The sequence below is a fragment of the Equus caballus genome, chromosome 12 (assembly GCF_041296265.1).
Source record: "Equus caballus isolate H_3958 breed thoroughbred chromosome 12, TB-T2T, whole genome shotgun sequence".
Lineage (NCBI taxonomy): Eukaryota > Metazoa > Chordata > Mammalia > Perissodactyla > Equidae > Equus > Equus caballus.
In genome coordinates, this window is record NC_091695.1 from 34,422,953 (window position 1) to 34,444,306 (window position 21,354).

At 45.1% G+C, this 21,354-nt stretch overlaps 1 protein-coding gene and 1 pseudogene across 11 annotated transcripts in view; one reads left to right on the forward strand and one right to left on the reverse strand.

Annotated features, from left to right (window-relative positions):
- The first annotated feature begins 8,322 nt into the window (after window positions 1-8,322).
- Window positions 8,323-9,254, forward strand: LOC138916413 (olfactory receptor 4D11-like; annotated as a pseudogene).
- A 6,030-nt stretch (window positions 9,255-15,284) lies between these two features.
- The window catches only part of LOC138916697 (liprin-alpha-1-like), a 109,062-nt gene continuing 102,992 nt past the window's right edge, over window positions 15,285-21,354 (reverse strand). For 6 of the 11 annotated variants that reach the window (XR_011424022.1, XR_011424018.1, XR_011424021.1 and 3 more), the window contains 4 exons: window positions 21,159-21,227; window positions 20,102-20,267; window positions 17,577-17,644; window positions 15,285-16,662 (listed from right to left, as the gene is read on the reverse strand). Coding sequence is in view for 7 of the 11 variants with exons in the window: in XM_070229890.1 (XP_070085991.1) it covers window positions 17,586-17,644; window positions 20,102-20,267; window positions 21,159-21,227 (294 nt within the window). In the remaining 4 variants the exon portion in view is untranslated. Of the gene's footprint in view, window positions 16,663-17,576; window positions 17,645-18,670; window positions 20,268-21,158; window positions 21,228-21,354 lie in introns of those variants that run through there. The other 5 variants (XM_070229888.1, XM_070229889.1, XM_070229887.1 and 2 more) reach the window with 2 other exon arrangements.

Consider the following 21,354-nt stretch of genomic DNA (forward strand, 5'->3'; position numbering starts at 1 on the left):
AATCAAATAATCTGTTTAGTATAAAGAAATCACAATGATGAGTTACCTACATGGAATAATTCTGCAATTTTAAGAAATTCAATGTAAAACAGCCAACAGCAAGGAAACTGACTCATGTCACAGCAAGATTGCAATAAGAAACTGAATGAGATCCTTTTATTCAGAAAAACAAGACCTCTTGAAGCCACCAGAATATTTGCTAATATGAATATTCAATTTGTCAACAATAAGTTCTCAATGGCTGGAGACATGTCTTCCTTATCTTTCTATATAGTGCTTCAGAAAATTCCTGACATTCAATAAATTTGCATGAAATAAAAAATAATAATAAAATTTTAAAACCAAAATAAATTAATTAAATAAAATATGCTAGGCCAATGTGACTACTAGACATAAATGATATTCTTTTCAAAAATAGATTAATAGGAAAACAATTATTCAATGACATTTCATGTGATACTTTGATTTGATCATGAAACTGATCATAATCTTAAAAACTGGGAGAACTCAACAAATTGCAAACACCACAACCGCAGGAGGAACCATCTGAATTGCGTTCTTAGTGCTTAGGAAGGAAACAAAATAAAAAGCCAAGTATGATATGAAGTAGCTTGAAACAAAAGTGAGAGAAAGATGACTCAATGGAGCTGAAAAACTGCACCAGGGTAAAAGAATGTGTTTTCCTTGACCAAACCCAGAATCAAGAACTGAACTTGGTCTTCTACTTTTCCTATTGTGGGTGTATGTGACAACTCTGCTGGGAAATCTCCTCATCATGGTCACCATGACCTGGGAATCGTGCCTTCAACCCCCATGTATTTTTTGCTCCGTAATTTATCTCTTACCGGTATCTGCTTTTCCTCCATCACAGCTCCCAAGGGTTCTGGTGGACATTCTGTCACAGAGAAACACCATCTCCTTCAATGGCTGCTCCACCCAGATGTTTTTCTTCCACCTTGTTGGGAGGGTGGATGTATGTTCTTTGTCGGTGATGGCATTTGATCACTATGTGGCCATCTCCAAGCCCCTGCACTACGTGACCATCATGAGCAGAGGGCGATGCACTGCCCTCATTGTAGCCTGCTGGGTGGGGGGCTTTGTCCACTGCATCGTGCAGATTTCCCTGTTGCTGCCCCTCCCCTTCTGTGGACCCAATGTTCTTGACACTTTCTACTGTGATGTCCCCCAGATCCTCAAACTAGCCCGTACTGACATTTTTGTGCTTGAGCTACTGATGATTTCCAATAGTGGACTGCTCACCACATTGTGGTTTATCTTCCTGCTTGTGTCCTACACAGTCATCCTAATGATGCTGAGGTCTCAGGCAGGGGAGGGCAGGAGGAAGGCCATCTCCACATGCACCTCACACATCACTGTGGTAACCCTGCACTTTGTGCCCTGCATCTATGTCTATACCCGGCCCTTCAGTGCTCTCCCCATGGATAAGCCCATCTCTGTCACCTTCACTGTCATCTCCCCTCTGTTGAACCCCTTGATCTACACTCTGAGGAACCAGGAGATGAAGTGAGCCATCAGGAAACTGAAAAGAAGATTTATACCTTCTGAGAGGGTGTAGACTGTTTGCTAACTCCTTCTCACCACCTATTAAAATGATTGGCCATCAAATAAACCAGATTGACTAAAGGATTTCTAAATAATTTTGATATATCTACTAAGATACACATGACTTCCAAAGATTCTGATTGGCATGCAGTAATAATGTAAAAAGATACATTTCATGTTGCAAAAGAGAAATCAAATTGTTAGCTGGAGAGTTGCATAATGCTTATGCAATACAGCCTTGGAAGAAATAAAGAAAAATGAATCTGTATGCACTCAGACAATTTTATCACATTGGAATTGTTGTGGGGGTTCGTTCAGCTCTATTGCTTATAATTGAGAAATACAAATGTTTATTTCAGATGTACAACTTGATGTTTTGATATACATATAGATTGTGAAATGATCATTGGGGGAAAATGGATTAAGGTGGGACCACCTTGGTTATTACTTACAACAACATGGAAATCTCCAATTGTCTAAATAAAATTAACAATAAGAAAAAGCAAATATATACATACTCAGACATCTCCACTATATTCATGTTGCCAGGAAAGGGGCTGAGACACATATTAGAAACATAACAAAGCTTGGGCATTGGATTACTAAGGTCTTTCACGAAATAATGTCATTTTAATGAAGTAAACACACTCAAATTAAGTTCCTCCTCTGACTTTCTGATATGAATAAATTAAATAACTATTACCTGATGATTTTTCATCTAAAGCCTCAACTCCAGTGGTTGAGTGCAGGTGCCTTGGAGCTAGCACAGTTTGAGTTAGAATGTGGACCCCAATAACTACGGGTTCTGTGACCTCGTGTAGGTCATTACCCTGACCTTCCTCTGAACCCCACACCTACTGGCCACATTTCCACCACATTGCCTCAGCGACTGGGGCTCAGCTCAAGCACTGCACTCAGGACCTTGTTTCCAATTCCCTGTCCTCCTTCCTCCTATCTCCCCCAGTAGCACTATGCTTTCTTTATTCTACCTCCGGCACCTGGCACAGCAACTGAAACAGAGAAAACATTCAAAAGATGGTTGAATTGAAAATCTCAGTGAATGGATATTGCCTCTCACTCATTTCTGTTCCTCAAATCATTGGAGAATAAGGGTAAGAAAACAATGGATTTATTATTATTGTCTGTTAACATGACTAGCTAAAAATGACAGAAACTTGTGAAGCTGCTTCAGATTACACATATACATTAAAAAATGTTGGTATGAAGTGAAAAACATTATTCAATATGAGTTTGGTTTTTATTTGTTTATTTTTCTGCCATTTACAGCTGTTGGGAGGTTTTCTTTTTGGCCTCTTCTTTCTGAAGGTAGATCCTAGATCTTAAAATTTTTGAAATAAGAAGAATGTTCATGTCGCAGTACAAATGTCAGTTCAAAAATCAGACATGCAAAGGTCCTCAGGTGGGGCTGTGCCCAGGCCTTCATAAGAAGATGAGAGGAAGCAAGGAGGAGCCAGGTAATGATTGAAGTCAGAGAGATAATGAGGCCACGGGACCAGGTCTTAGGACCTTTTAGACATTGTGAGGATTATGACTTTCACTCTAAATAACATGAGATGCATCTGAAGGGCTTTGAAGAGCAGAATAGTGATGCATGTTTTAACAGAATTGCAGGGGCTCCTGTTACAAATAGAATGAAGAGAGGTGAGGACAAAAACAGGGAGACCAATTAAGAGGCTACAACAATAGTCCCATGAAAGAAATAATGAAGACATGACTTAGGGTAGTAACAGTGGAGGTGGTGAGAATGGTGAAAAACTCTGAAAGTCGAGCAAGTAGGAGTTGCTGATGGATCCAGCGTGGATTTCCTGGTGACATGTGTGTCCTGTGCGAACTCCATCACCCACTTTCTTCATCTGCCCATTGAGAGCTTCTTCACTCTCGTCTACATAATCCTTTCAGGTCCAATGGCTCCTTCCAATACATGTGTGTCACACTTCAGGAATTACCCTACGTGGGTGAAACTGCTAAGGAAGTTGTGCAGAATCCCTAAGAATAGGCATTTATGTCCCAATAGAAAATCTACTAAGAGGTAAGGTAGAATTCTGGTAAGCTGACCTAACAGGATTCTTGCTGAAGGCAGGCCAGGGTGATCAAATATCACTTGGGGGATGGAGAATGGTGAGGAACCTGATAAGATACTGAGGGTGATCAACATGGAGGTTGGGGGATTTTGGCTAAACTGAATTAGCAGAATTCTTGCTAAAATTGGATAATGTAGAGACAAGCATGGAGGTCTCAAAGTGGAGGCCTAGTTGAAAAGTTCAGGGGAGTCTGAGTAGAGTTTGGTCAAGGGGAGAATCTTTGTCACTGCTAAAAACTTTTAGATCCTACACAAAAAGTGTGTTCCTAAGGACATGTGCCTGAGTCACATCTTGATTACTCCCACTGAAACCACCTCTCCATCAGTAGAATTTTTCCACAGCCACATCCAATTATATGCCCTCTGATAATTCTCACACTAGTTCTGGGATTGACAAATTGGTACATATGATGGAACACTGTGAATCAGTGTGGAAGAGCCAAGGAAATATTATTCCCTGAGTCTGCCTTTTTCCACGTAAAGATAGACAGGAGGCCACTGAAATCACTGGCCTTCAGAGGGGTATTTAACAAAATTTCCTGAAGCTGAATGACTCCCAAGGTTCGTGTGAACATTATTCAAGATGTTTGAGAAGGAGGTTGGAAATTTTAGGTAAGACACATAACTCTACATGAGTGTGAATGACTATGGTGTCTGGGTGTCGATGAATAAGTGTGAGAAGAGAAGAGTGAGAAAAAATGAAATCTAGATGGAATTGTAAGATTCATAAATACACTTTGACTAAAAATAATGAAATATATACACAAGATGCTGCATTCCAGGGTGAACTATCAGTGGCAGACAGCACAGCTAAGAAATATGAACAAAGAAGATATTGTGAAAGGAGAGTCATAGAAATGAGTTTAGTTTGGAAGTAGGCAGAGGAAGCTCTTTTTTTCCAGGATCCTTTGAATTGCACAAACAAGAGATTTTTCTCAGGCTTACTTCCTATAGATGGATCTCTTGAAACTGAAATCTACAGAGGTTTTTCTAAATTCAAAACTAGAAAGAAAATAAAATATTTCAAAAAAGTTGAAAGAATAATACAGTGAACACCTACATACCCTCCCTTAGATTTATCAAAAAATAAAAATTTTGTAACAACGATTTTCTTTTGCATGTCTTTCCGTGCCTACATATTTGGATCCCTTCTTTCCAGCCAAACTTCCCACTCATCAGCAACTGTTATATATTCAACTGGTCCCCTAAAGCCAGATCTCCCATTCTCTCCACTCCCATGTGCCCCAAACAGAAATGTCACCTCCTCCATGCAGCTTCCTCTGAGCCTCTTGGAGAGAAATCACCCTTTTCTCACACACACCTCATCTGTCTTTAGACGGTCCCCATCAATGTCATATTATTAAATTTCAGTTCTTTCTCCACTGGTTTTGGATTATATTCATTTCTCTCAAATAACCTAGAACTCTGCCAACTTTCTATCAATATTTGTTAAATAGATGGAGTAAAAATAGCAGAAACATGGAGCAGAAGGCAGAGGATGTTGTCTGAATTACCAAAAGTATCTTGTGAATGTAGGACCTATTCCTCTCTGACAAACAGTACTGACTCGGGGTCTGAGGTACTGTACCTTCTACCCTTCTGTGTAGACCATAGTCTACTATTTACAATTCCATAGTCCCTGTGGAAGGATATCATAAGTAGGTAAGACCTCCTCAATATCTTTAGTAACTATATTGAGTTGGTGTTTTCTGGTGATTATTTCCCCACTTTAACTAGTCAGAATTGATAGCTCAGCTACTATTTGGTTCAACACACTCCATTTCCTGATGAGCCTCCCATGTTAAGGTTACCCAACATAGTACTAATCATAACAGATAACCAGTCATGTATGTTGAGACTCTATGTATGTTAATTCACCTAATCCTGATAACTTCCCTGTGAGGTGGGTATTACTATAATCCCCATTCCACAGATGAAGTGGAGACTCCATGAGGTCTCTCACTTACCCAAGTCACACAGGGACAAAGCCAGGACTTGAGCCCAGATGGCTCTCACTGCAGAGACCAGCACTTGACTTCTCTGGTCTCTCAACATGACTGACAAACATTAATGTACAATTGAAATTTCACAAGATTGTAACCTATCCATGACTCAATAAAAAATAATAATAATAATAAAAAGTGGCTGCATCATTGCACATTCCCACCAGAGTTACAGTTCCTCTACATTTTTGTCAACTCTGATATGTCAATCTTCTTTTTTTATTGCAGTAACACTGGATCATAACATTATATAGCTTTCAGATGTACATCGTAACATATTTCGAAGACTGTGTAGATTACATCATGTTCACCACCCAAAAACTAATCATAATCCATCACCACACATGTGAGCCTAAATCATCCCTTTTACCCTCCCCTCTCCCCTCTTCCTCTGTGGTAACCACCAATCCAATCTCTGTTGCTATGTGTTTGTTTGTCGTTGTTTTTATCTTCTACTTATGAGTGAGATCATACAGTATCTGACTTTCTCCCTCTGACTTATTCCACTCAGCATAATAACCTCAAGGTTCATCCATGTTGTCACAAATGGCCGGATTGCATCATTTCTTATGGCTGAGTAGTATTCCATTATGAATATACACCACATCTTCTTTATCCATTCTTCCCTTGATGGGCACCTAGGTTGCTTGCAAGTCTTGGCTATTGTGAATAATGCTACAATGAACACAGGGGTGCATGTATCTTTATGCATTTGTTTTTTCAAGATCTTTGGATAAATACCCAGCAGTGGGATAGCTGGATCATACGGTAGATCTATTCTTAATTTTCTGAGGATGCTCCATGTTGCTTTCCACAGTGGCTGCACCAGTTTGCACTCCCACCAGCAGTGTACGAGGGTTCCCTTCTCTCCACATCCTCTCCAACACTTGTTTCCTGTCTTGTTAATTATAGGCATTCTGACCGGAGAGAGGGGATATCTCATTGTAATTTTAATTTGCATTTCCCTGATAGCTAATGATGTTGAACGTCCTTTCACGCGCCTGTTGGCCATCTGTATGTCTTCTTTGGAGAAATCTCTGTTCAGATCTTTTGCCCATTTTTAAATTGGGTTGTTGATTTTATGTTGTTGAGATGTTTGAGTTCTTTGTATATTTTGGATATTAACCCCTTCTCTCTTATTTTAGCCATTTTAATAAATGTGCACTGTTATCTCACTATAGCTTTCATTTACATTTCCCCACTGATAAATGACATTGAGCATCTTTTCATATGCTTAATTGCTAAACCTATATCTTCTCGTTGAAGTATCTGTTCAAACCATTTGTCCCTTTTTTTTTAATTGGGTGGTTGGTTTTCTTATTGAATTTTAAGAGTTGCAGCCGTTCCATTCCTAGGTACTTACCTAAGAGAAATGGAAACATGTATCTACATGAAGACCTCTACAAGAATATTCATAGCAGCTTTATGTGTAATAGCCAAAAACTAGAAACAACCCAAATGTTCATCAACAAGTGAATTGATAAACAAAATGTGGCACATCCGTACAATAAAAGGGAACAAAATATTGGTACACACAAAACGTGGATGTATTTTGTAAGTGAAACAAGCCAGACAAAAAGAGAATGTACACTTTTTAGGATCCCATTTATAGAAAATTTTAGAAAATGCAAACTAATGGATAGTGACAGAATGCAGATCAGTGGTTGCCTGAAGAAAGGGGGCAGAGGGGACATATTACAGAGTCACAAGGACACTTTTGGAGTGATACATATATTAATTAACTTATATCTTATTATATCTTAATATATATTAAGACATATTAATTAACTATCTTAAACATATTGATGATTGCATGGGTATATGCGTATGTCAGAACTTATCAAAGTGTACACGTCAAACACATGAGTCTATCGTATGTCAATGATAGCGCAATAAAAAAAAAATAGCTTTTAGGAAAGAAATTTGACCAGTGAACAGAAGAGAAGCTCTGAGTTACCACTTTTCTTTCATAGCTGAGGAGTTATTCAACATCCAGGGGTTTTGGTACCTAAAGTATATTAAAGAAAGAAACAAATAAATCCCCTTAAGGAAAAATAGAATGATAAAGAAGAATTTTACAGCTTTAAAATTATCTGATTTTTCATAGCATTAAATCTGTGACCTAAAAACGGGAGGAGTGCTTCTGTGAAATTCAGTCCAAAGACAATCATTTTGCAGATAGGAGTTCTTAAAGCATTTAAATGGAGCACCCAGTCTGGAAAAAAACCCACATTTGTGTAAAACCTCAAAGGACCCCAGTTGTACCAAATAGGCATTGTCTTATTTACACACCAAACTGCATCCATTTTTGTATCCCTTGTGCCAAAATATTCCCTTTCTGATTATTTACTATTCACCTTTTTATCTTGGATACTTACAACTTCTATTCTGAGAACATTACTTTTATGCATTTTCTAAAATACATATAATTTACAGAAGAAAACAATAATTAACTGCATGCTTATGGAATAAGATGGCATGTAGGATGTGTTAACAATAACCTTGGAAAGAGTCTTCATGTGGTGATAATGCCTCACTAGTCTTCCGACCTAATACCCAACTGTAAACCTGAATCTATTAAGGGGGAGTAAACCCTTTCTGAAATAACACTTTTAATTTTTTCCAAGCTACACAAAGAAGAAGAAACATGATTCAATGGAGTTGGGAAATGGCACCAGGGTAAAAGAATTTATATTTCTAGGACTTAGTCCCAAGATCTCAGTTTGGTCTTATTTCTTTTTCTGTGTTTTGTGTACATGACAACTCTGCTGGGAAACCTCCTCATCATGGTCACTGTGACCTGTGAGCCTCGCCTTCACACCCCCGTGTACTTCCTGCTCCGCAATCTAGCCATCCTTGACATCTGCTTCTCCTCCATCACCGCTCCAAAGATCCTGGTAGACCTTCTGTCAAAGATAAAGACCATATCCTATACTAGCTGCATGACACAAACGTTCTTCTTCCACCTCCTCGGTGGAGCGGATATTTTCTCTCTCTCTGTGATGGCATTTGATCGCTACATAGCCATCTCCAAGCCCCTGCATTATGTCACCATCATGAGTAGGGGGCGATGCACTGCCCTCATTTTGGCTTCCTGGGTGGGGGGCTTTGTCCACTCCATCATGCAAATTTCCCTATTGCTTCCCCTCCCTTTCTGTGGACCCAATGTTCTTGACAGCTTCTACTGTGATGTCCCCCATGTCCTCAAACTCGCCTGTACAGACACCTCTGCACTTGAGCTCCTGATGATTTCCAACAATGGCTTAGTGAGTACCCTGTGGTTTATCTTCCTGCTTGTGTCCTACACAGTCATCCTAATGATGCTGAGGTCTCAGGCAGGGGAGGGCAGGAGGAAAGCCATCTCCACCTGCACCTCACACATCACGGTGGTGACCCTGCACTTTGTGCCCTGCATCTATGTCTATGCCCGGCCCTTCACTGCCCTCCCCACAGGTAAAGCCATCTCTGTCACCTTCACTGTCATCTCCCCTCTGATGAACCCCTTGATCTACACTCTGAGGAACCAAGAAATGAAGTCAGCCATGAAGAGACTGAAGAGAAGACTCATGCCTTCTGTGGTGGAATAGAATAAGAGTTTCCAACCTCTTCATCACCAAGGACTCCTTTCATCATTTTTCCCACAGAGTCCTATTTATATACTCAAATATATTATCAATAAACCAACTACACGTACTAGGTAACAATTTATTTTTCTAGTAAGTTAATAGGTTGCTGGTAACCCTAGCTTCTGGTAAGCATAAAGTAACTAGTGCTACAGGATTGAGCTGATTGATGTATTTCCATTCAAAGAACAAAGTAACAATGTGTCAGGACAACTACATCACAGGTGAAGAGATTGATTAAATCCAACTCCTTTTCCAGAGGTAAGTACACAGAAGCCTAGAGTTGGAGTGATTTGCTCAAGAACTCATATCCACTTAATCACAGAGATAAGTCTTCAGATACCCAATTGATTGCTCTTAAACCATTTGGATGTAATGTATTACATTACTGGACCTGTCTATGCCAAACTGTAATCCTGTTCTAGAAAGATTTCATGATCACTGCAAATGCAGCACCCGTATATGGGGACAAATGGCCCATCACAGATTAAGACTTTTTTTTGCTTAGTTGAACACCACATGGGCTTGTGACCTCTTGAGAACCTCAAAGGCACACAATTGTTGTCCTCCTGGATTCCTGTAAGGAACGAAGAAGCTTTGAAAGACTTCCCATAATGGCCTACAGGGATTTATCTTATGCAGAACTGCACGTGCCAGATTCACATTCTTGTGATAAGTTTAGACAAAGGCAGAACCTCAGAAATCCTACACAACGAGCAAGCCATTCTCATTATTCAAGAACTGATCTTCTAGTCCAGCTTTACCAGGGCCAATCTCAGACTGGGTTCTCCATTGAGAATTTACACTCTTTTCACTTCCCACTTCCTGAGAGAGAGAGAGGAAGGGTTAAAGAAGATAAAACTCTAAACAATCCAGTCTTCAATTTGTTGGTGTTTGTGAAGAAGTAAAAGGTAGTGTTTTTGTCTGGGAAAGCATGGTAAAAGTAAACCATTATAGCTGAATGCTCTAACCTCAGAGTCATACGGCCTTGGGTCCAAATCCTATCTCTGCCATCCCTCAACTGTGTGATCTTGAGCAAATTATTTCATGTCTTCACAGGTCATATGTCACTTATAAAAAGGTACTTATAATATCCATCTCATGGAGTTGTTGTCAGGGTTAAAATGAGATGGTATATGTGAAACATACAATGCCTGGCAGATAGTAAATTCTCAGTGAAAGGCAAATATCATTATTAATACCATCCAAATTGCTCTACATTATGCACATTCTGACCTGAACCCTAACCCCAACCCCCAATGATCTGTTACACTCTCCTACTACAGGGCCACTACTCCTCATTATTGGAAAAAACTGATGGGGTAGCAAAACATAGGAATATACATTGAATTCAAAGCATTTTTCATCTTAAAATTTCCAGCTTTCTTGGGCCAGCGCCATGGCCAAGTGGTTAAGTTCGTGTGCTCTGCTTCAGCAGCCCAGGGATTAACTGGTTCAGATCCTGGATGCAGACGTGGCATCACTCGTCAGGCCACGGTGAGGCGGAGTCCCACATTTCACAACCAGAGGCACTCACAACTAGAACCTACAACTGTGTACTGGGGGGCTTTGGGGAGAAGAACAAAAAAAAAAGATGGCAACAGTTTTAGCTCAGGTGTCAATCTAGGAAAAAAACAAATTCCTAGCTTTCTGTCATTAAAACATGACTATAGCTTTGCTGGTTATTTTTATAGCTTAAAAAGTCATCCTGAAGCTGTTGACATAATGCATTGGATAGTTTCATATTAAAAGAAAGTAATGGATCAAATATAAACCCTTGGCTTTTCTGGCAGGGATAAGGGATCAGAACAAGAAGTCAGATCACCCAGGACAGAGAAGAGCCCAAGTAGAGTTAGCCAAAGGATACTGAGCGTTGAGGACAAACTTTACTTATGTCCCACTTTGGATCTGGAATGGCACCATAAGCATTGATTAACTAACTGGTTCATTGCCATTTCTTGTCACCTGGTCTATAAATTCTAAATGTTTACCATATTGACCTACTTCCCCTAACATGAAAATTCTAAGAATAACTCACATTTGTCAAGTCACCGTTCATAAGGTCCTGCTACCTTTGCTCAGGTAGCACTGGTCACGAGTCTCTAAGCTTTTCTATGTGAAATTGCCTATGAAAAATGCATGCCACAAACCACCTTACAGTCTATTTCATGCCAATTTGTCCTTTTCTGTCCTTCCTATCTCTTGTGAATCACTCAAATCAGAGTTTCATCACTATGTCAGAATTGGATGGCACCAAAGATCTATGGGGACTGAATCACTGATTGTATCTCAGAGGCATAATCCCAGGAGACCAAGGACCAAAGAACTCCTGCCACATCACTGTCCCTGAGACTTTCTCAAGCCATGTTTAAACACACAACACAATCTGATTCAATATTTCAGGAGAAGGAGAAAGAATTACATCTGATTACATAAACATTATCATTACTCTGGATGACATAAAATCTAAAGCTGGGTTGCATTTGTTCCAATTAAATCAGCTTTTATTATTTTTAAGCTCTGTTCCTAATAGCCATGGAAAGGTTGACTGGCTCTGGACACACACACATAGCTTTCAGACTACCCTTTCTTACATTGTTCCCTGAATCGATTATTTCAATGATCAACATCTCTGGGTACCCGTGAACCCGATAACATAAAATTATTCTGAAGTAATTAACCTGATGAATATCAACAGCTGTCACTGTGCTACCTTCCTAGATTCTAAGGGAGCTGTGGATCATAGAGATGTAGATTAAGATAATTGTATAGCCTCAATGAATATATTGCATTCAACAGAAATTGGACATATAAATCTACACCATTCAGTCTCTAACAGCGGCCCTGACAGTAGCCACAAAGATTTGATTTTTCCCTCACTACCCTTTTATTTAAGCTTTATTTCCCAGCCCCCTAAGCAAAGCAATTTTGGTTAGAAGGAAGACAGCACAGTCCTTGGTGTGGTTTAACACACTTTCTTTAACACACATCTGCCACATTCATTTGGTCAACCAAGTCACTGAGGCCGGCCAGGCTGCAGGGGATGAGACCCCACCTGTCAGTGGGAGGAGCAGCAGAGAAGCTGCAGCCCACGTGAAGTTTTGTCGTACGCCATAGTTCATCAAGTCTAAGATGCCATCGTTTGTAAGACACATCCTGACTTCAAAGACACCAAAATGTCACAAAGGAGTCACGACAGAATGGATGAAACGTAGTGCGTGCATGCTGAGTTGTGGTGTAAAATGGGTGGGCTGCAGTTAATGTTCAAAACTTGGGTAAATTACATTCCAAAGTGAGGACCAAGAAGCAATTTTTCCAGACATCTAAAGACTGAGGGTTTAAAACACAGAGGGTCTCCCTAAAATAACTATTAAAATATTATTATAGAAAATGTCACACAAATGCAAAAAGAGAATACTATGATAAACCCTCATGAATCCATCACCCACCTTCAACAACTATCAACCCACACGGTCAATTTGGTTTGACCCATATCCTGACCTACCCCTCCGCCAAGATTATTGTCAAGCAAATCCCAGACACGGTCATTTCATCTGTAAATACTGGGCACACAACACGTGCCCTCCGTTGTAATCATAGTAACCCACTTGGCCCAGCAATGAATAACACCTCCAGCCTTCCTCACGGCAACAGTGAACACGGATTCAGCTCTGCTGGGAGCTGGGGAGGAGAAAGGGAGGTGCGGGAAAGCTGAAATTCTCATCCCCCAGAAGGAGATGCCAAGAGGCAAAGTCCACACTGGAGGAATCGAGAGGCCACATTAAGCACGTGTTATGTAGGAGCCCGGGCGTCACGGCTCCCTCTCTCGGCTCACCATGTTCCCACCGGGGGGTGGGTCCCTTGGGGTAGAGCCAGGTCTATCCATCCGGGTATCTCCCGGGCAGGGCAGCTCTTCTCCAGAATGTCGAAAGGTGGAATGGGGTGAACGGGGGCCTCACAAGCATGTGTCTGTGTGCAAATCGCAGGATCCTGTGAACGTGAGTTTATTTGGGAAAGGGGTCTTTGTAGGTGTAACTAAGTGAAGCGTCTTGAGGTGAGACCATCCCAGATGACCTAGGTGGGCCAGTGACAAGTGTCCTCGTAAGAGACAGAAGATAAGACACAGGGTGGGGCCACGTGAAGACAGAGGCAGAGACGGGAGACCCGGCTCACAGCCCAGGAGGCCAACAAGCACTGAAAGCGGGAAGAGGCGAAGGATGGATCCTCCACGCCAGCCCTGCTCCTCCCTGCACTGGGTGTGCCCTCGGCGTGTGCCAGGTGGAGGGGGCGCACGCAGCGCTGGCCTCAAACAACAGGACTCCAAAAGGTGCCCCACTGAGTCAAGGACACGCGGTTGCAAAACCACTGGCTACTACTCCTCACCGAGGAGTTAAGCTAAGGAAATGTCAGAAACAGAAGCCTCTGAGCTATTTGGGAATGCACTCGATGACATGTCGGTGGTTAGGACAGCACCCACAGCACCCGGACGCCCACCTCGCTATCCACCTGCCGGAGATACAGGGGAGACACGCTCCTCCCCAGACCCTGGGGAGCCCATCCCCATGAGCACAGGACTTAGCCAGCAAAAGAGCAAAGAAAACCCCAAACCCACAATTACCTTAAAGTGCATGATGTGAGACTTGAAAAGAGAAACTTAAGGGCAGCAATTATGAGGCTAAAGGAGGCTCGACAGAGTTCTAGCGGTGGGAAGGGTCCAGAGAGTCTTCAGTGTGGCCACACCTGGCTTGCGAATGGCTCCCATCCCCGCCGACTGCGGGCGAGCCCTGGGACACTGCGTGTGGGGCGAGCAGACCTGGGAGGCGTGGCTGAGAGTGCGCCTAGCACAGCAGAGTGCGCCTAGCACAGCAGAGCTACTGCAACACCGGCCTGTGCTCTCTGCGTCGTTCTGAGCTGACCTTTTGTTAAAGGCGTAAACGGAACCACCGAATGAAGTTTTAATCAAACACCTGCAACTTAAAGAGTCAATGATGACCTGGTCTGCTTCCAGAAGCTTCAGGCTACCCAAGGCTTGCCCAGCTTTGGTCAGGCAAACGGACTGGTGGGTGAAAAAGCAGGGAAGCGCTATGTGCTTTTGAGTCTCACGCTTAAGTGAACCCAAGAACGAGGAAATGCCAAGAAAAGGCTGCCCCCAACAAAACTGGAAAACCAGCCAGCACAGGCTCTCAAGAGAACACCAAACCACCGGATCGCTGTGCCCTGACGGACACCAGCTGGAATGTATTCACCCGAATAAAGAAAACACGTCACTCAGGAGAGGCGGCCGTCAGCCCTGGAAGGACAGCAGAACAGGAAAAGGAAAACCGAGGCGACAGTCAGCAGCGCCCACCCAACACAGCGCGAGGCATGGGGTCGGCCTGGGCATCGTGCACCCCCAGACCTGATGACAATACTGCGGTGGGGGGAGGGCGGGCGACAGCACGTAGGGGCTGAGGCATCGGGTGCCCTGGGCCTGGCGCTGCCAGCCACGAGCGCCGCGCCTTGCCGCCCTGCAGCCGGGCGCATCCTGCCTGCCTGCCTGCCCGGGCCCGTCGGCGCGTCCCTCCCCTCTCGCGCCGGACTGCTTCATGACTCAGGACTCCATCTGAGCGCTCCGAGACCAGGCTCCCTGGGAACCAGAAGGACACAGCCCAGGGCGGGAGCAGCAGGAGAGCAGGGCCCCAGTGCGCGCATGGACTGACGCGCCTCCGCGCCTCCCTGTGGCCTGCGGTGCCTCTGAGCGCCAGGCTGCCCGGGCCTGGTCCCCCAGGTCTCAGCGAGAGAGGGTCTGGGCCTCGGGGGCCGAGGCGGGAAGCCCCTGGGCTTCCTGGCGGGGACGCCCCCATCCTGTGCTTCCATCCCCAGCTTTTTCATTCTGTCAACTGATTTCTACCCAAGAAAGTCCACTCGACCACACTGCCGCCACTGAATCAGCCTGGAGCCGGAGATGAGCCAGCTGCGGCCGATTTGTCACAGGATGACAGCTTATTCTCAGTATCCTTTATTGGCAGTGGAAAACGCCTCAGTACTTTATTGAAAGAAAGCAATAAATAATACTGTGATAAAAATAGTTCAAAAGGAGACTGTACATACTTTGTTACATAATCAGGAGGTTCACACAAGATTAACAGAAAACAGAATGTAACAACGAAAGAATCGTACAAGGAAGTTAAAAGCAGAAACCGAATGTAAACCGTCCACCGACAAAATGAGCTGTATAATAAATAATGCACCGTGGTGGGAACACATTTCCTGCTGGCTCTTTAATGTGCCATTTAAAAAGGAAAAGTTACATCTGCTACTTAGTCCAAAACGGCTATATCGTCAAAAGCTAAAAATGTACCAATAGGTCCCTCCTTTCAACATGTTTACAAACAAATGTAAAAAGATGATTTACATAAGAAAAAATAAGGCCTTTAGTAGAGTCACACTGCGTGGTTTCCTGGTTTCAGGGAGCCCGCGCCTTCCTCTTCCGGCACGGGCGTCCCTGTGGAGCGCGGTGCTTCCTGCTTGGTCCTCAAAGAGCAGCGGGGCGGGGGCCCGCGTCCGCCCTTCGGGGCAGAGCCCGGAGAGCCCCCCAGCCCTTCCTGCGGCCGAGAGAAGTGCTCCCGGCTGGGGCTCGTGCCGGGCGCTGAGGACAAGCCGTGCGGGTCTCCAGGGACGAGCTCTGCAAGCTACTGAGAGCCACCAGAGATGCTCACAGTTCTGACGGCCCCTTCAGCCCAAATTTTATCAGAAGCTCATATTTAACACCAGGTACTTTCAGTCTGTTCACGCTGCAGAATAAAGCATTTCTTGCTAGAAAAAGTAGAGTAAGGTCAGTCATTAAAACGCAATTGCTTGAAATTAAGTCTGCTTGTTTCAAAATGATTGTTGTAGAGCTGGTTACATTTGTCAGGATAACGCGCACCATGTCATGATGATCTTACAAATGCAAATGCAGTAAAATCCTCTTCTCTCTCGCCGATTATTATTAAAAAATTAATGATAATTACAATAAATGCATAATTTACAAAAGCCCTGTATCTTTTCATAGGATTTATACATACAAGCATTACAGTACATTCGTTTGAAAGACTAAAATTAGATAGAAGAACAGAATCGATTTGAAAGGATATTTATAACCTGGATATACATGAAAAAGTAACTAACTATATAAATGAAGTCATGTTTACATAAATATAAGAAACATTAAATTCTAAAATATTTTCTCTATGGTATTCGTGAATTTTTCACTAATTAAAAACTCTGTAATAAAATATCTTAGGGTCCATATAACAAGTATCAACAGATTGCAGATCCACTGAATTCTGAAAGGCCGTCTTCGCCGGGTCCCGAGCGCTGCACGGTCATCTGTAGAAGTAGTGTGGGTAAACTGGAAAGGAAGCACAAACAGGACAATCAGCCTCAGGACGGGCCGCCCGGCGCGCACCTGCGTCCTGAGGCCCAGCCCTGCCTCCCTGCCCCTTGCGCTGTAGCTGCTTGAGAACTGAGATGAAACGTCAAGGAGTACGCGTATCAATGAGAAAATTCCTTGCTGACTTCCTTTTGGCGTATGTCTAAAAGTTACCAATTAAAAAGATTAGGAAACCAATCAAACCTTCTGGCGGAGACGTGAAAAGTGGAGAGCGGAACAGAGCCCCCGGCCCTGGCGCCACGAGCAGGGGCTGGGCTCCCAGCCCCACGTCACCCCTTCAGCGCGAGCGGGCTGCTCGTAACTGCACCCCTGCGATGGCAACGCAGCTGTGTGTTTAAAACCACCCGCCAGGCCCTCAGGGTCGCACGACAGCATGGCCCCAGGAAACCTGGCCGTGCGGGGTGCGGCTCATTCAAGACCGTGTATTTCTAAGAAAGCCAGTGGGCGCCGCTGACCTGGGAGCGACACCAGCGCGGATGCCAGGGTCAAGGCGAGAGCCGCCGTGCCGGGCGCTCTCAACCACGGGTGGTCGCCAGCCAAGAGCTGAGCCGGTGAGCTCCTGCCACGCGCTGCTCTCCTGCCTCCCCACCCCCAAAAGACATTAGCAGATACTGAAAAGAGTCCAGCACTTTCAGTTTTAAGGAAAAAATGCAAATACACTTTTTTCCTTAACAAATGAGGATACACGAACCCCTCTGTGACCAACTGTGAGCATACAGAACACCAGAACCACGTAACGGGTGCAGCCGGGCTTGCATGCGTGTTCCTAAAGGCCTGCAGGAACGGAAACGGGCTCTCCGGGCCAGGCAGCGCCCCCGTGCGGTCACCCGGCCGCCTCTGCGGCCTCCGGGCACGCGGAGCCCTCTACTCACCACGGGGCTTCAGCAGGAGTAAGTCCTGACCGTGGCGGCGTCCAGCCTCTGCGCTCCCGACACGCTGCCTGCTCCGACACCGGGGAGGAAGCGTGCAAACACAGTGTGCGGTTAGTCTTCAGACGTCACACGGGGCACACGTACACACACATCTGCACACCTACAACACCACCTACTGAGGGCTCCCAGGGAAACTGCTAGATGGGAGCGGACGAGCCAGGGAAAGAGAACCTAAGCGTCGCCAGGAGGGGGTTCTCTTCAGCCCCCAGCAGCCCTGGGAGCCACTGGCAGCTAATCTCACGACAGCAAGGACGCCTCAGATGATACACACTTCGTGATGTCCTCTGTGTAAGTGACAACTACTTCACCTGGTAACTTTGTTTCTCCTGAAACTCTCTAGATTTGCAGAGCAACTAGACTTTTCTTCGGGGCCTAAACGTGATATCCCCAAGGCCGGTGTGAGGTAGATAACCCGGGGCAGCGCTAGACACCACGGGGTGCAGGTGACCGGAGTCAAACGCAGGCCTGGCCTGACGGGAGACGCGCCCTCGGGCCACCTGCCCTCCGCGCCTGTCTGAGGGAGCATCCAGGGCACTCCTCCCCAGGGCCTGGCTGCAGGGGGTGGGTAGAGGACAATGACTCATCTAAGAACACTAAAACCCAGTCTCAGTTTCTGCCGGAAGTGATGTGTACCACTGAGGCCTTGTTCCTGTCGAGAAACACACGGCACGGCCCAAGAGGTGAGCCCCGCCTCTCCCTTGCAACCTGGACAGAAAATGTGCAAACACCTGGAGCAGATATTCCCGACTGCCAGTTACACAGTTTGTGTTCCCACGGGTCCAGCAGGAACACGTTTTATCAAGAATGTGCCGTGGTTCCAGAAGAGATGGCACGACAGCCGGCACTGTCGGTGAGCATGGGTCATCTTTCCAAACCCTGACCCTGAGGTCCCAGGAGGCCAGCTGCAGCTTCCCCGATGCCCCTTATTTAAGAAGGCATTGAGCAGTCCACTCTCCCGGGGTTGGGCCTCAGTTTTCCTACAAGGGTCAACAGCCGTCTTCCATGTAATATATTCCCTACACCTCTCTCTAGGCTTATTTTTAATTTATCTGAACTCTAATCTCAATGTCGCCATCAATACTGAACACGGGAAGTGTGACTGAGTCTGAGGAAACTGGGCACGAAGCTGTGAAGAAAATCAGAAGGCGCTCCGTCAGCCTATTCAATAAGTGGAGGGCCGAGTTACCGTTAGAGTTATACAAATTACCTCATGCTCCTTGGAATAAGAATGCTACTGAAGACACTGCTACTCTTGCCCCATTAACCAGATCACTGAGCTCTGCAGAGAGATGCAGGCTTCCCGCAGCAGTGCTGCCCTGGGGGCCATCTCACCAAGCGTCCGGCTGAGCGAAGGCTTTACACACACGCGCTTTTCTCTCATTTTGATATAAGCAAGTGAGAGCCAAACTCACAAACCTACATACGGGAAGGGCTAAGAACAGGGAAACTTGTAAAAGCCAACTCAGGACAATTTTTAAAAGCGCTTCCTTTCCCAGCCGATCCATGGGCCACAGAGAGGAGAACGAAGTCCTTCGTAACGGGAGTGTGGCTACAATGGCCCCAGCGGCCAGCACCACACGGGACCAGGACCCGCAGACGCCTCCTACGAGCCTGACAAGGAGCAGCCGTTTCACTGCCACAGCCGCTGAAGAGGACACGGCTGTACGACGACGGCCCTACAGACGGGGAGACTGAGGCACAGTGCTCGAGGCTGTGCCCCTCCTCAGTGGCAGAGCCAGGGTCCACCGAGGCCATCTGCCCTTGATCCTGTCATCGTGGGGGCCGCGGTCAGAGCTGAGAGGTCTGTCAGTAAAGCGTGACCAACTTGTCATCAGCCGTGTCCTCCAAGCGGAGCGGCGGTCAAAGGGAAAACCGCAAGCTCCATCTGGAACCCTGACTGCAAGGCTCGTGCGCTCCCACGGCCCACCGCGCTCCAGTGACGACCTGCCCAGGCTCACCTTCTTCCTCCTCTCCGTCCTTATGGAGCGCAGTGACAGGGACCAACGCCAGCAGGGGTGGAGAGAGGAAAGGGAAGGCTCACAGAGGGGGAAACTGTGTTCTCTAAGATGGACTCAGTCACCTCTCCAGGTGGAGAGACGTCCCGGGAGCACCCGGCGTGGCCCGAGAGCTGCTGCACCACCTTCCGGCGGAGCCTTCCAGGGCTGCCTGCCACACACACAGGCTACAGGACGTCCACTCAGCACGCCGAGAACACACGCGACGCTCAGCTTTATTAGTTGGAAGGATATGCTAAGATTCAACCAGACAAGACTCTAAAAAACCTACATTATTGTTAAACTGTTATGCACAGATGTTAGGATTCATTTTAAAACACTTAACCTGGGCATGCACCAGTACTCAATGCCTTGTAACACAATCAAGAGGCCATTCTGGATCACGGTTAACATTCCAGCCACAAAGCTGCTCATGCCGCCCACAGCGGCTGGCCGCCCCTGCACACCTACCGTCCAGCTGCGTCTTCTTCGGCTGCATGGAGGGTGAGGACAGAGAGGACGTGACCCGGAAGTTGGCGGGGAGAGTCTCTGCGGACCCAGCAGCTAAGCCACGAACATCCTTTGGTCTAAATTTTTTTCTCCAAGAAGGTGCTCTCCTAAAGCTTTTATCATGGTCCTGGGAAATTAAAGGACAGAAAACAAGACTGATTTTAAAATAAAGGACAAAAATAGACAGTCAAGTTACCAGCCTTGAACCTGACTGCTGAACTCGTCACTGCATGTTTGTTCACACCTATTTAACCCGTTCCTGATAACCACAGGATCTACTGTCCCCACCGGGAACTTCTGAGAGTGACGGGCCCAGTAACACTATGTGGGGCCCTCACTGGGCATCGATGAGGACGGCCCTGGGCCGGCCAGGTGCATGTGCCTCCTGTTCATCACCCTGTTTCCTTTCTTATCTTGGAGAAATCATCTTCTTGCCGTATAAGATAATACATTTCTATTTGTCTTAAAATAGTTTCCAAGCTGTAAGCAGTTCTGCCTTAGAGCCGGGGAAGAGCCAGCAAGCGCTCCTTTAGCTGTCCTCCTAGTCACCAGGCAAACTCACGTTTTCTTAAGGGGCAACGAAGGAAAGAATAAAAACAGTGTGGGAACAAATGAGTCACGACTGTGTGAGGGGAAATTAACATGTTGCGTTTCTCTAATCTCCTTCTAACAGGTTTCTCCAAAGCACAGGGACTCTGGATTGGGGTCAGACATCCAGCGGTCCCCAAACATAGCCCATGGACGCCATGCCTCGGCTGCCACCAATGTTGATGGGAACAACATTTTTGAGGGCTATCAAAACTTAAATAGCAAATATTTTAAAAACAGAAAACCTCAGACTGAAAATACGAGTTTCTTACTATCTCATTTAACACATTTTTGAGAGCAAAGCTTAGCTCAGGAGGTAAAATCATCTCCACACTTAGAAGAGAGACTGCCGACAGGGCTCACGTGCGTATAAACAAATAATTCACACTGAATGCAAATTTAAATAAAATTCATTAGGCTGAAAACTCACTTCATCAAACCTTCTGTCCGTCCCCATGACCAAAAGGTTGTTAAATTCTCGTTCCAAGACAGCGCGAGCCTGAAATCATAACAAAACAACAATACCGCAAAGCTTCATTAATCTAATCTGGAGGACGTTAGCATATCACAACTGTTTTTCAAATCAAGACTTTTAAAAAGCTCAGGCTATAAACACCTTGAGCCAT